The sequence below is a fragment of the Natrix helvetica genome, assembly GCF_964273705.1.
Source record: "Natrix helvetica genome assembly, chromosome: 4".
NCBI classification, from domain to species: Eukaryota; Metazoa; Chordata; class Lepidosauria; order Squamata; family Natricidae; genus Natrix; species Natrix helvetica.
Window position 1 is genome coordinate 4,512,603 of NC_138550.1, and position 13,758 is coordinate 4,526,360.

Here is a 13,758-nt window from a genome sequence, read left to right on the forward strand (position 1 = left end):
GGAGGGAGGGAGAGCGAGAGAGAGAGAGTGAGCGCCCCGCGCGTCTATGGCTGTCACCATAGAGACGAGAAGACGGCGCTTCCCAGTGGCGATTGTGGCGGTGTCACGTGACTTTCTCCCCGCCTGCGCGCGCACGCCCTCCCCTCCCTCTATTTTTCCTTGCCTCCTTCCTTCCTTCCTTTATCTATTTCTGTCTGTCTGTCCATCCTCCCTCCCTCCCTCCTTCACCTGTCTGTCTGTCTGCCTGCCTGCCTGCCTGCCTACCTACCTACCTACCTATCATCCTTCTTTGCCTCTTTCCTTCCACTATCTATCTGTCTGTCTGTCCGTCCTTCCTCCCTCCATCCATCCTCCTTCCTTCTGTCATCTCTCCCTCCCTCCTTCCTTCCTTCATCTGTGTCTCTCTTTCTTATCTACCTACCTACGTACCTACCTACCTATCTCGGATGGTAAGCAAACCAACCTAGAATGTATATTTTATATGGAAAACTAAATGTGTAAAAGTGATAAATATAAATAAGAATAAATAACTATGTGAATGTATACCTGTAACTGTATGCAAGAGATTAAAAAAAACAACTTTTTGACCCAAAAAGGATACCTTTATGTCTCTTCTGATAGGTACTCAGTGCATCAGCTTATTTAAATGGGGTTTTTTTTGTCTGTCTGGTCTCTGTCTATCATCTATCTATCTATCTATCTATCTATCTATCTATCTATCTATCTATCTATCTATCTATCTATCTATCTATCTATCTATCATCTACCTACCTACCTACCATCCTTCCTTGCCTCCTTCCTTCCATTATCTGTCTCTGTCTGTCCATCCTTTCTTCCTCCATCCATCCATCCTCCTTCCTTCTGTCATCTCTCTCTCCCTCCTTCCTTCCTCTGTGTCTGTCTTTCTTATCTATCTACCTACCTACATACCTATCTGGGATGGTAAGCAAACCAACCTAGAATGTATATTTTATATGGAAAACTAAATGTGTAAAAGTGATAAATATAAATAAGAATAAATAACTATGTGAACGTATACCTGTAACTGTATGTAAGAGATTAAAAAAAAACTTTTTGAGAAAAAAAGGATACCTTTATGTCTCTTCTGATAGGTACTCAGTGCATCAGCTTATTTAAATGGGTTTTTTTTTATTATGACAATTTACATGTCATATGAAAGAAAGGACATCAGATATTATAAACAAAAATGTTATGAAAGAAAAAAAAAGTTACACAATCAGGCCTCTGAGCTTATTTTTTTAAAAGGCCACAGGCCCAGCTTATACACTAAAAGTTCTGACCAGACCATAGTGAGAAAACACTGAACATTTTGTTAACAAAAATATTGGCACCCGCTGTAACATTTTTTTTCTAAAAAAACTTCAATTTACAAGGAATACAGTATTTAAACAGTCATGTACTGCAAAGCTAAAAACACCAGCTGTTAGTCAACAGCAGTTAACCAGTTTTGTGGGCTGAGAATTCGAACACTCTAGTCTAGATCAAGTGAAAAAAGGATCCATGCAAATGAATGGACTGGGATGAGGGGGGGGGGGGAGAAAGAAAAATCAAAATATGGTAATAAAAAGCAAGCTCAGAATTTTGTACAATATTAAATGAAAAAGGGGGAGGGGGAAAACAGAAAAGTTAACATTAAATATACAAGTATATATTCAAGAGTGATATATAGGGGGGGGGAGGAACCTAGGATAGATTAGCAAAGGAAAGGAAATAAGAAATGATGCTAAATCAAATTTGGGTTCGTGGACATGCCATCCGAAGAAAACATAAACTGAGATTTGAAAGACACACCTATAACAACAGAAAAAGAAAGGGAGAGAGGAGGAGAGAACAAGAGGAAGAGGAGGGAAGGAAAAAAGGTAAGGAGAGGAGGGTGCAAGGGAGAGAAAGAGAAGGAGAGAGGGTAGGAAGGAGAAGAGGAAGAGCAGGAGTAGGTGAGAGGTAAGGGAAGAAGGAAGGGGAAGGAAAGGAGGAAGAAAGGAAGTAGAGAAGGGAAGGAGGGAGAAAAGAAAGGGAAAACAAGGGATGTTACAATAGAAGGAAGGGATGGTAAATAAAACAACCCAAACTGTCTATTATAACCTATTAAATGGAATAACAAATGTATAAGAATGACAAACGTAAAGAAGAATAACAATTATGTGAATGTATATTTAAAATGGTATGTAAGAGAATAAAAAATAAAAAACATTGGGGGGGAAAAAGCATTATGTACAATATGAAGAAACATCATCTATTTTTCACTCCAAACCTCCAGTTTGAATACATTTCCCCCCCCCCCCCAAAAGAGGAAAAAAGCAACGTGAAACATCCATATAAGAGGGCAGTATAGGAAAAATTTGAAGGGTGAGGCAGGCACACAACACACACTGCATATTGTTTCCTAATTCATCTCAACCAGCTTGGGACCGAGACACCCAATCCTGGGATGGGTTGTGTATTTACAGATTCTTGTGCACCCTGAAAGGCGTATACCCCATGCGTAAAATCCAGAATTTATTTCCCTTCAAACCGATTCATATTTTTATTGAAAAGGAAAATCAGGTCGTGAGTTTTAAACAGGGCTTAGTAAATATTCTTAAGGAATGAGAATGTTAACTTGCAACTGGGGGACTCAATGGAGGATAAGATGGTTCAAAAAATGTTAAATGCACTATTATTATTCAGACTCAGGTATGCTACCCAGATGGTTTCCTTGCTTGGCCTCCTGTGCTGCTATCAGTTCTTAGTAATGGGTGTACAGGTAGTCCTTGAGTGATGACCACAATTGAGCCCAGTGTTTCCGTTGTTAAGTGAGACATGTTCCTGCTTGAGCTTCCCATACTCCTTGTCCCGACAAAAACGTTTATTAATTTCCTGTGAATTCTGCTCATTCACATCCAGCAAAGTCTTTCGAGGGAGGATTTAGTCACAGACCTTCTCTGGCTTGGAGAGCTGCCAGGCCGAGATCTGCAGAACTTTGCAAGGAGTCTCGGAGAGTCACGAACCAATGAAGCGAATTCATGGCCTCCTGCAAACTCCACTCCCCTTTCGCTCCTCTTTTATTTCCTCTGGGAAGGGCCATTCATTGTCCATCTGTGGCCTTACTCCCAAGTCAACCCCTGTCCTTTAGCTGTTCCTTTCCTCTGGCAGCTCTGCGCATGCGCACACTGGGAACAGGCTCCAGCTGTTCTTCTGCCTCACTGATGTCTGACTCCGAAGGCAGCTGATAACTGGCATACGGCCCTGGCCCCCTCTCTGCCTCCAACACAGAGCCTTCATCAGAGCCTTCCACAGACTCCAGGACTGGCCCAGGTTCCTCCCCAACCACCTTGCTGTCCGAATCTGCTGCCAGCTCTGCTGGCCGCTGGCGGGCCACAACAAGGACATTTGTTAAGTAAATTGGGCCCATCTTTCTTTCTACAGTTGTTTAGTGAATCACTGCAGTTGTTAACGTAATTGTTAAATGAATCTGGTTTTCCCGTGCTGAGCTTTGTTTGTCGGGTCGCAAAAGGTGACTCCAGAACATGCAACCGTCATAAGTATGAATTGGTTGCTAAGTGTCTGAATTTTGAACATGTGACTATGGGGAATACTGCAACGGTGCGAAAAATGGCGGTTAAGTCACTTTTTCCAGTGCTGTTGTAACTTCGAGCGGTCATTAAACGAACTGTAATGACAAATCCAGCAGTTTGCAGGAGGGTGGACTTGATGATCTCCACGCTCTCGTCTATGATTTTAAAGATTGAACTGTCCTTGTGGGACGGAAATCCGGACTTAAGAACACTTCGAAAGGAGAGTATCTTTGCAAATGGAAAATCTCAAGTAAATAAAATATTTAAATGCAGAACTGTGGAAGTAGTGCCGTATTTACCCGAAAATAAGACAGGGTCTTATTTTCTTTTGGCCCTCCGAAAATAAGGTGCTTGGCCTTATTTTCGGGGAGGTCTTATTATTTTTGAGGTGCAGGAGGCCCCTTAACCTCGGCCTGCGGCCCGCAGATCAACTGATCCAGAGAGGGACGGAAGCTCTGTCTCTGGCACACTCTGGCCAGCGCTAACGTCACTGGGCCTACCGCTCTTTTTGCAGCCGCCACTGAGAGAAGTGGCACGGTAGCTAGGGTTTGCGGGAGTGGCATCTACTTTGCGCGTGGATAGCAGGTGCACGTGGGGTGCAAGGAGCATCTTCCCCACTTTCCCCCCCAAGAAATGGTGGGGATTGATCGCACATGCAGTTAAATATTTTAGGGGAGGGCTTATTTTAGCGCATGCGCTCAGAAGCCCGATTGGGCTTATTATCCGGGGAGTTATTATTTTCGGGGAAACAGGGTAGAGTGGTAATAGTAAGCCCCTTGATCTTGACTGTATCCCCGTTAATGCAATTTAGGATTGCATTGGCTTTTTTGGCTGACGCTGCACACGGCTGGCTCATATTTAGCTGGTTATTCACTAAGACTCCAAGATCCCTCTTGCAGTGACTGATATTAAGCCTGGTTTCACCCAGTTTGTATATGTCCTTTTGGTGTTTCTTGCCTAAGTGTAAGACTTTACTTTTCTCTGCGTTGAATTTTTTTGTTAGATAGGGCCCAGAGTTCAAGTCTTGTCACGACCCATCTGGATCTTGAGCCTATCTTCTACCTAGGGTGTTAGCCAGGGGTGCATTCCAGCTACTGCTATATATATATATACTGCCTTCAAGCATCACCCATATGAAAGGGAAAAAAATGACATTTAAAAGAACGAGTTAATCATTTCTGCGGATGCTGTCAGAAGTGGTGCGTTCGAAGAAAATGTACGTCGCGCAGGCCAATGCGTTGGCTTCATTTGACTACAGAAATGCTGTTCAGGAAAGCCAATTCCTCCCCCCCCCCTAAAAAAAGAACTTTAGGATTTTAAAAGAGGAAGGCAGAAAGTAACTTTGCTGGAATATTATGTGTGAAGTTGGGAAAGAAGAGGGGGGGGGGAGGGAAGAGGAGAGAGCTAAAGTTTCAAGCTCGGGAAGATTAGGGGATCTGGGTATTTTTGAGGAGATATCCAGAGATCGGGTGCTGGGTTTAAAAGCAATAAACATCAGTTAGCAAGCAGGCCAACATCTCTAAAATGCAACTTGGTGTTAACGTAATAGGGCAGTCCGGGGAAGGAAAATTCTCCCTTCTCAATGCAAAGCAGCAATTCACATAAAATCCTTAAGTTAGCAGTGAGACAGACTAATTGAATGGTTGTTTTTTAAAGAGCCCACAGTGCGTGCGTGCGCACCCCCCCCCCAAAAGGAAACACTGCAGCATCTCTTGGGAAGTGGGAGACAACACCACAAATGTTTGAATGTCCATTAATTGGCAGATCAACATTTCTGGTCCCAGGGATGGGATTCAGCCGGTTCGAGCAAACCGGATGTTAATTTTAATCTGGTTCGTCGAACCGGTGGTTACAAAGATTGGTTGACCCCAACCACCCCACCCCTCCCTTCCTAGGTGTCTCCACATGGCCCATTCATCATGCCAGGTAAGTGCAGGCTCCGGAAGGGCGAAAAACGGGCCTACCGGAAATACAGGCCCATTTCCAGCCTCCGGAGCCAGGGGAGGCCTTTTTTTGCCCTCCCAGAGGCTCGAGGAAAGCTTCCGGAGCCTGGGGAGGGTGAAAACGCTCCTCCCTGCCGCGGTGCAGGAAGCTGACTAGGCCACGCCCCCATGGCCACGCCCACCCAGCAACTGGGAAGAGAACCGGTTGCTAACGTTTTTCAATCCCACCCCGACTTATATCCCAAAGGTGTTTTTTTCCAAGAGGCAACTGGACTTTCTGGTTTTTCTTTAAAGACGTTTCGCTTCTCATCCAGAGCTGAAGAAGCTTCTTGGACGAGAAGCGAAATGTCTTCAAAAAGAAAAACCAGAAAGCAGCTTTGGACAACCATGACCAAGATGACGGAGAATCTCCTTAGACATTCTGGTCAATTTATTTTCCAGAGCACCCAAAGGCAGAACAAGAAGCAACAGATGGAAACCTATCAAGGAGAGAAGCAAGCTGGAACTAAGGAGGAATTTCCTGACACTTAAGAGTAATTAACCAGTGGAACAGAAGTTGCCTCCAGAAGTTGTAAATGCTCCAACACCGGAAGTTTTGAAGAAGAGAGTGGACAACCATTTGTCTGGAATGGTACAAGGTCTCCTGCTTGAGCAAAGAGTTGGACTAGAAGACCTCCAAGGTCCCTTCCAGCTCTATTCTGATCGACCTCCATACTTTCACTCGTATCCTAATGCAAATAAACCTGAAGACCTGTAACACGACCTCCCAGAAAAGTCTTAATTTTAAAATCCAGTTGGTAAGCGATACCTATGAAATCCCTATTTTTTAAAAAAACCCTAAGACGCCAATGGCGGTTAAAATCTGCTCGGGCATCTAGAGAGAAGTAAAACTACAACACGCACTCAAGCACACGTTTTCTAAAGAGAGGAAAAAAATCTCCCAGGAAAAAGAAAAGTGTTAAATCCTGCTCTATTTCCGTACTTCAATTTGAAGCAGACATTGGAAACGCTGCAAGGGTTTTGAAAGCAGCGGAGACTTTCTTTTGCCGCGGCGGAAAATGGTCGCAAATTCTGGGCCACGAACAGGGATAGTTTTCACTTACCTTCCCTGCTGGTTCGCAAATGTACGCGCCTGGCCACGCATACACCTGGCCTTCCACGCATGTGCTTTTCTCATGTGTGTGCCGTCCGCACATGTGCCCGGTCACAAAAAATGTGCCTAAATAGGATGACGTAAGAGCCCAGGCGGGTAGACAGGCCCACCTGTGGTTTCCGCTACCGGCTGAATAAGAAATCTCTCCCAGGATTACTGTATTTTTCAGAGTATAAGACACACCTTTTTCCCTCAAAAAACAGGGCTGAAAATCTGGGTGCGTCTTATACACTGAATACAGCATTGTTTGGCCTCCTGAAACCCCGCCCCCTTCACCAAAATGGCAGTGCAGGGCCTTTAGGAGGCTTATAGAGTGCTCCTGGGGAGGGCGGAAATGAGAGAAAAATGTGCCGTTTTTTGCCCCCTCCAGCCCCCAGGAGCACTCCGTAAGTCTCCTAAAGCAGGGGTGTCCAAACTTGGCAACTTTAAGACTTGTGGACTTCAATTCCCAGAATTCCCCTGGGGAATTCTGGAAGTTGAAGTCCACAAGTCTTAAAGTTGCCAAGTTTGGACACCCCTGTCCTAAAGGCTATGTATGCCCTTTTTTCCTGACAGAAAATGGGCCATTTTTCCTCATTTTTGCCCCCCCCCGCCCCCCAGAGCACTCTACAAGCCTCCTAACGGCTATTCATGCCCCTTTTTTTTTTTGACAAAAAACGGGCCCTTTTTCGGGAAAAACGGGCTGTTTTGGGGAGGTCTGCAGAGTGCAAAAACGTTTTTTTTTTTAAATTTGCCTCTTCAAAATCTTGGTGTGTCTTATACTCCAAAAAATACGGTAGTTTGTTGTACGCAAGAGACCAGCCGAGGAGCAAAATTCGTAAAAAGCAACCTTGTGCCCTTCCCATCCGTGCCATTTCAAACTCCGGAAAGCTCATGAGAGTTTACACGGTTTACTGTATGAAACACCTTTAAAATATGTTTATTGGGGGGTGGGGGGTGGGGGGAAGAAAGGGGAGACCATGAATTAAAAGACGATGCCAAGAAAAACGTCTCGTGGTTTTTTGTTTTTGTTTTTCTGTGAAGTTTCCTCCAAATCTGTCCACTCTGCTAAATAATATTCCGGATCTTGTCAACAGTTGCTTTCTTTCTTTTTCTTCTCTTTTTCCAGGAAGGCAATTTACTAAAATCAACTAAGGTTAAGTTAGCCTACAAGTTCACAAAAATGCAACAGTTAAAGATAATTGGTTTCTTCGTTTTCCCCTTAAAATGGCATGTTAAATCGTCGTCTAAGTTGTGAACATTTAAATAGAATATATATCTCCTATGGAAAAAAAAAAAAGTTGGAGCACAAGTGCTTCTGTCCTCGCGCCCCACTCCTTTTGTTCCCCCCCCCTCCTGCCCGCCCACCCCCTTCCCTTCCAAAGTTTATTTTTTGGGCCCTGGCCAAATTGGAATGCTTTTGCTACATACAACCATGACGTTGCCCCTAACCACTTTGTGCGCCCCTTCAGGAAATATAGAGTCAAAAATATACAATTCTCTCCTTTTTTACTACAAGCTCTGCATCTGGACGATTTTTTTTTTTTGTCAGGATTATGGAACTGGATGAGGAGGAGGAGGAGGAGAGGGAAAGCGATGGGTCAAAAGAAAAATAGTTGTAAAAAAAAAACGAAGAAAATCTAGTCGCTTGGGTTGGGGGGGGGAGAGAAGACGGGGAGAGGATCCAAAAAAAAAGTGGTACCCCAAAATTGCAGGGCTGGTGAAATTTTCAACTGCTTAAAAAGTGATACTGTAGTGGAGTTTCCTAGGAAAAATAAAACACCTTTTTTTTTAATAACTGGCCCGCTGGTATGAGCTACCATGGAATAAATTAGCACAAAAAACGGGAGTTCTTATAACTGTTCGCTGTTGCAGACGTAATCCACAAGGTCAGTCACTCGCAAGAGTTCGTCCTCGTCTTCCTCTGGTCCGCCGGCCTCCAGGCCGCCCCCCGTCCCGTTGGGTGCCAAAGTGGCATTGGCTGTGCTGTCCTTGGTCGAGGGGGCTTTCTCGGCGGGCTTACCAATCAAGTTCTCGATGGCTTTCCCGGGGCTCTGTCCGTTGGTGGAGGGCAAATCCACCAGGCTGTAGTCCAACGGGCTTTCCACCTTACTCACATTGTCAAAGTCATCTTCCTCGTCGCTTTCTATCCGGTAGCTGGGTTTCTTGACAGGGTCCTGCGGGGCGGGAGAGGACAAGGGTTTCTCGGCGGGTGATGACGGCGGCAGCTTGCCTGCGTCGGGGATGTTGTCTTCCTCGTCCGTTTCGATGCGGTTGACGCGCTTGCGAACGGGACGGCCTCCTTCATCCTCTGGGTCATCCTCGCCTTCCGAGTACTCGTCGGTGGTGTGGCTCCGTTTCCGGACCGACCGTTTGGACAACCTGGCTGGCTGGTCGTCCTCCGAATGTTTAGACAGGTAGCTCTCTGCAAGAAGGATCAGACTTAAGGAACGAAATGTGGAAGGTTTCACAGAGAAGGGGAGTGGGTGGGGGAATTACAGGTTGTCCTCAACTTACAACCACAATGGAGCCCAACATTTCCATTGCTAAGCAAGACAGTTGTTAAGTGAGTCTGGCTTCAGCTTTAATGCCACGGCTGTTAAGCAAAATCACTGAGGTATAACAATAGCACTTAAGACATATACCGCTTCACAGTGCTTTCCAGCCCCCTCTAAGCCGTTTAGAGTCAGCCTCTTGCCCCCAACAATCTGGGTCCTCATTTTACCGACCTCGGAAGGATGGAAGGCTGAGTCAACCTTGAGTCGGTCAGGATCGAACTCCTGGCAGTAAACAGAGTCAGCCTGCAATACTCATTCTAACCACTGTACCACCACAGCTCCTTCCTCCCCCCCTCACAATAGCACTTAGACTTGTATACCGCTTCACAGTGCTTTCCAGCCCTCTCTAAGCGGTTTACAGAGTCAGCATATTTCCCCTCCAACAATCTGGGTCCACATTTTAGCCACCTCGGAAGGAAGGCTGAGTCAACCTTGAGCCGATCAGGTTCGAACTGCTGGCACTGGGCAGAGTCAGCCTGCAATAGTCATTCTAACCACTGTGCCACCACAAGCTCCTTCCTTCCTTCCCTCCTTCCCAAGACCACTTAGACTTATATTCTGCTTCACAATGCTTTACAGCCCTCTCTAAGCAGTTTACAGAGTCAGCCTCTTACCCCCAACAATCCGGGTCCTCATTTTACCCACCTCAGAAGGACGGAAGGCTGAGTCAACTTTGAGCTGGTCAGAATCGAACTGCTGGCAGTGACCAGTGAGTTAGCCTGCAGTACTGCATTCTAACCACTGCGCCACCATGCTATCGCGGTGGTTAAGTGTATCTGGCTTACCCATTGATTTTGCTTGCCAGAAGGTCGCAAAAGGGGATGCCACAACTGTCATAAATATGAACTCACGGCTAAGCATCCAAATGTAAATCATGTGACCGCGGGGGAAGCTGCAATGGTCGTTAAGTGTGAAAAACAGTCCTAAGTCGCTTTTTTCAGTGTCGCCATAACTTTGAATGGTCACCATTGATCATGTGACTATGCTGCCACAGTCGTGAGAACTGGTCATAAAGCCTGGGTTCATTCCATGTTGCTGTTGTGTTCAAATAGTCACTAAACGAATGGTCGTAAGTCAGGAACTACCTGTATTGTATGAAAATGTCTGAGTGACCTTGGGCTATTTCTCAATCTAAACGACCATGCGGGATTATGATGATAAAACAAGAAAAAGAATGAATCCTTTGAACATCTGGAAAAATGTCATAAATAAATACAAATTTCACACTAAAAATTGAATTAGTTACCTTAGGAAATAGCTCAGCAAGGCTGTTTTGTGCTTATCTGGACCCCCATTCCCCCCAACCTGTGTTCCGTAGTGCGGAGAGTCCTCCATGATTGTAATGGCATTTAAATGTTGACGGATAATAATAATCTATCTATATAAAAAAAAGGCCATATGTATGTATGTTCCAGCATAACTCTGGAGCGCCTCGAGCAATTTCAACCAAACTTGGTACACAGATGACTTACCCTCTGGAAATAAATACTGTGTGTGTGTGTGTGTGTGTGTGTAAGACACCCCTGGTGTGTGTGTGTGTCAGCATAACTCTGGAATGCCTGGCCCTTTAAGGAGAGCAAGTGAGGTGTCCTAGAGAGGCAACTGTTTGTGATGTCATGGGAGGGAGAAGGGAGAGCCTGGGCCATTAAGAAGAGCGAATGCGGTGTCCTAGAGCGGCAATTGTTTGTGATGTCACTTCCTTCCTAGCTTCCCTGGAAAGCCAGCCATGATGTTCGCCCTCCAATGGACCAATGGGGAAGTGCCGGATGGATTTGGGGCAAAGTGCCAGGATCGTAGACAGGGCGGGAAAGAGGAGCGCATGGGAGGGGGGAAGGGAGAGGGCAGGGATGATGGGCATGGGAGTAGGGAAGAAAGGCCCCTCTCAATGGCTCCCTGTCAGACAAACGCTTCGACATACCCGGGCAACGCCAGGTTATCAGCTAGTAGGAAATAAATAAATGCGTGTCCTACCTTCACTGTCTGAACTAGAAAGCCTCCGCTTATGTATTCTCCTCATCTCTTTCCCGTATCGGAAGCTTTTCTGAGACCCCTCGCTTTCTGAATCTTCCTTGTAGTTCACTTGCCGCTTCTGATTCCGCCGAGATCTTCGTCTCGTTTCCAAATAATCTTCATCGCTGTATTCGGAAGAAGCGTCATTTTCTGCCCGAGGCAACAAGCCAGGAGATAAGAAAGAAAGGGAAAATGTCTACATCAGTTTCTCGAGGATAGTGTTTGCCAAGCTCAGCCGTATTGAGATGTGTGGACTTCAACTCCCAGAATTCCCTTGCTAGCAAGTCTACTGCTGAGACTTCTGGGAGTTGAAGTCCACACATCTTACCACTGTCATGGTTGAGAAGCACTGATCCACCATAACATTTTCTAAACCAAATAACTGCATGTGACCCTCATTTCCCACAATTCCCTTGTCAGCAAGTCTATTGCTGAGACTTCTGGGAGTTGAAGTCCACACATCTTACCATCATCATGTTGGAAAAACATCGATCAAGCAAACTGAATACCTGTAACTATTCAGATGTGATTTTCATCCCAGCCATTTCACCCACTCTGAGGTAAAACTTGGTTTGAAAGAATCAGTTTGGTCTAGTGGTGAAGGTACCAGGCTTGAAACCTGGAGACGGTGAGTTCTAGCCCCGCTTTAGGCCTGAAAGCCGGCTGGCTGACTTTGGGCCAATCACCAGGAGACAGTGAGTTCTAGTCCCGCCCTCGGCATGAAAGCCGGCTGGGTGACTTTGGGCCAATCACCAGGAGACGGTGAGTTCTAGTCCTGCCCTCGGCATTGGGCCAATCACCAGGAGACAGTGAGTTCTAGTCCCGCCCTCGGCATGAAAGCCGGCTGGGTGACTTTGGGCCAATCACCAGGAGACAGTGAGTTCAAGTCCCGCCCTCGGCATGAAAGCCGGCTGGGTGACTTTGGGCCAATCACCAGGAGACGGTGAGTTCTAGTCCCGCCCTCGGCATGAAAGCCGGCTGGGTGACTTTGGGCCAATCACCAGGAGACGGTGAGTTCTAGTCCCGCCCTCGGCATGAAAGCCGGCTGGGTGACTTTGGGCCAATCACCAGGAGACGGTGAGTTCTAGTCCGCCCTCGGCATGAAAGCTGGCTAGGTGACTTTGGGCCAATCACCAGGAGACGGTGAGTTCTAGTCCCGCCCTCGGCATGAAAGTTGGCTGGGTGACTTTGGGCCAATCACCAGGAGACAGTGAGTTCTAGTCCCGCCCTCGGCATGAAAGCCAGCTGGGTGACTTTGGGCCAATCACCAGGAGACGGTGAGTTCTAGTCCTGCCCTCGGCATGAAAGCCGGCTGGGTGACTTTGGGCCAATCACCAGGAGACGGTGAGTTCTAGTCCCGCCCTCGACATGAAAGCTGGCTGGGTGACTTTGGGCCAATCACCAGGAGACGGTGAGTTCTAGTCCCGCCCTCGGCATGAAAGCCGCCTGGGTGAATTTGGGCCAATCACCAGGAGACGGTGAGTTCTAGTCCCGCCCTTGGCATGAAAGCCGGCTAGGTGACCTTGGGCCAATCACCAGGAGACGGTGAGTTCTAGTCCTGCCCTCGGCATGAAAGCCGGCTGGGTGACTTTGGGCCAATCACCAGGAGACGGTGAGTTCTAGTCCCGCCCTCGGCATGAAAGTTGGCTGGGTGACTTTGGGCCAATCACCAGGAGACGGTGAGTTCTAGTCCCGCCCTCGGCATGAAAGTTGGCTGGGTGACTTTGGGCCAATCACCAGGAGACGGTGAGTTCTAGTCCCGCCCTCGGCATGAAAGCTGGCTGGGTGACTTTGGGCCAATCACCAGGAGACGGTGAGTTCTAGTCCCGCCCTCGGCATGAAAGCCAGCTGGGTGACTTTGGGCCAATGACCAGGAGACGGTGAGTTCTAGTCCCGCCCTCGGCATGAAAGTTGGCTGGGTGACTTTGGGCCAATCACCAGGAGACGGTGAGTTCTAGTCCCGCCCTCGGCATGAAAGCTGGCTGGGTGACTTTGGGCCAATCACCAGGAGACGGTGAGTTCTAGTCCCGCCCTCGGCATGAAAGCCGGCTGGGTGACTTTGGGCCAATCACCAGGAGACGGTGAGTTCTAGTCCCGCCCTCGGCATGAAAGTTGGCTGGGTGACTTTGGGCCAATCACCAGGAGACGGTGAGTTCTAGTCCCGCCCTCGGCATGAAAGCCGGCTGGGTGACTTTGGGCCAATCACCAGGAGACGGTGAGTTCTAGTCCCGCCCTCGGCATGATGCCCTTCCTGTGACCAATGCGGAGTTTTGTTCAACAGGTATAGTCACATTGCACCCAGAGAGAGAAATATCTGCCTCTACCTAGGATCAAAGTCACAGCCCCCCTGCCTTCCCCTGATTGTGAAGCGAGAGCTCCACCTCTAGGCCACCGCACCACTCTTAAGGTCTTATCCTATCTTATCTCCTCGACTGTAAGAAGATGGTTGATTCTTTGGGAAAACACGTATTAGTCAGGCCCACTCGATATCTGGACAGCTGTCACTGTCAGGCTTGCAGCCATCTTTTCTTTTGGGGTCT

The 13,758-nt window shown here is 47.2% G+C and overlaps 1 protein-coding gene across 1 annotated transcript in view; it reads right to left on the bottom strand.

The window, feature by feature from the left end:
- Positions 1-7,751: 7,751 nt before the first annotated feature.
- Positions 7,752-13,758, bottom strand: part of RSF1 (remodeling and spacing factor 1) — a 52,497-nt gene continuing 46,490 nt past the window's right edge. The window contains exons 15-16 of the mRNA XM_081949956.1: positions 11,180-11,368; positions 7,752-9,075 (exon numbers count right to left, since the gene is read on the bottom strand). Coding sequence (XP_081806082.1) covers positions 8,504-9,075; positions 11,180-11,368 — 761 coding nt within the window. The 3' untranslated portion in view covers positions 7,752-8,503. The remainder of the gene's footprint in view (positions 9,076-11,179; positions 11,369-13,758) is intronic.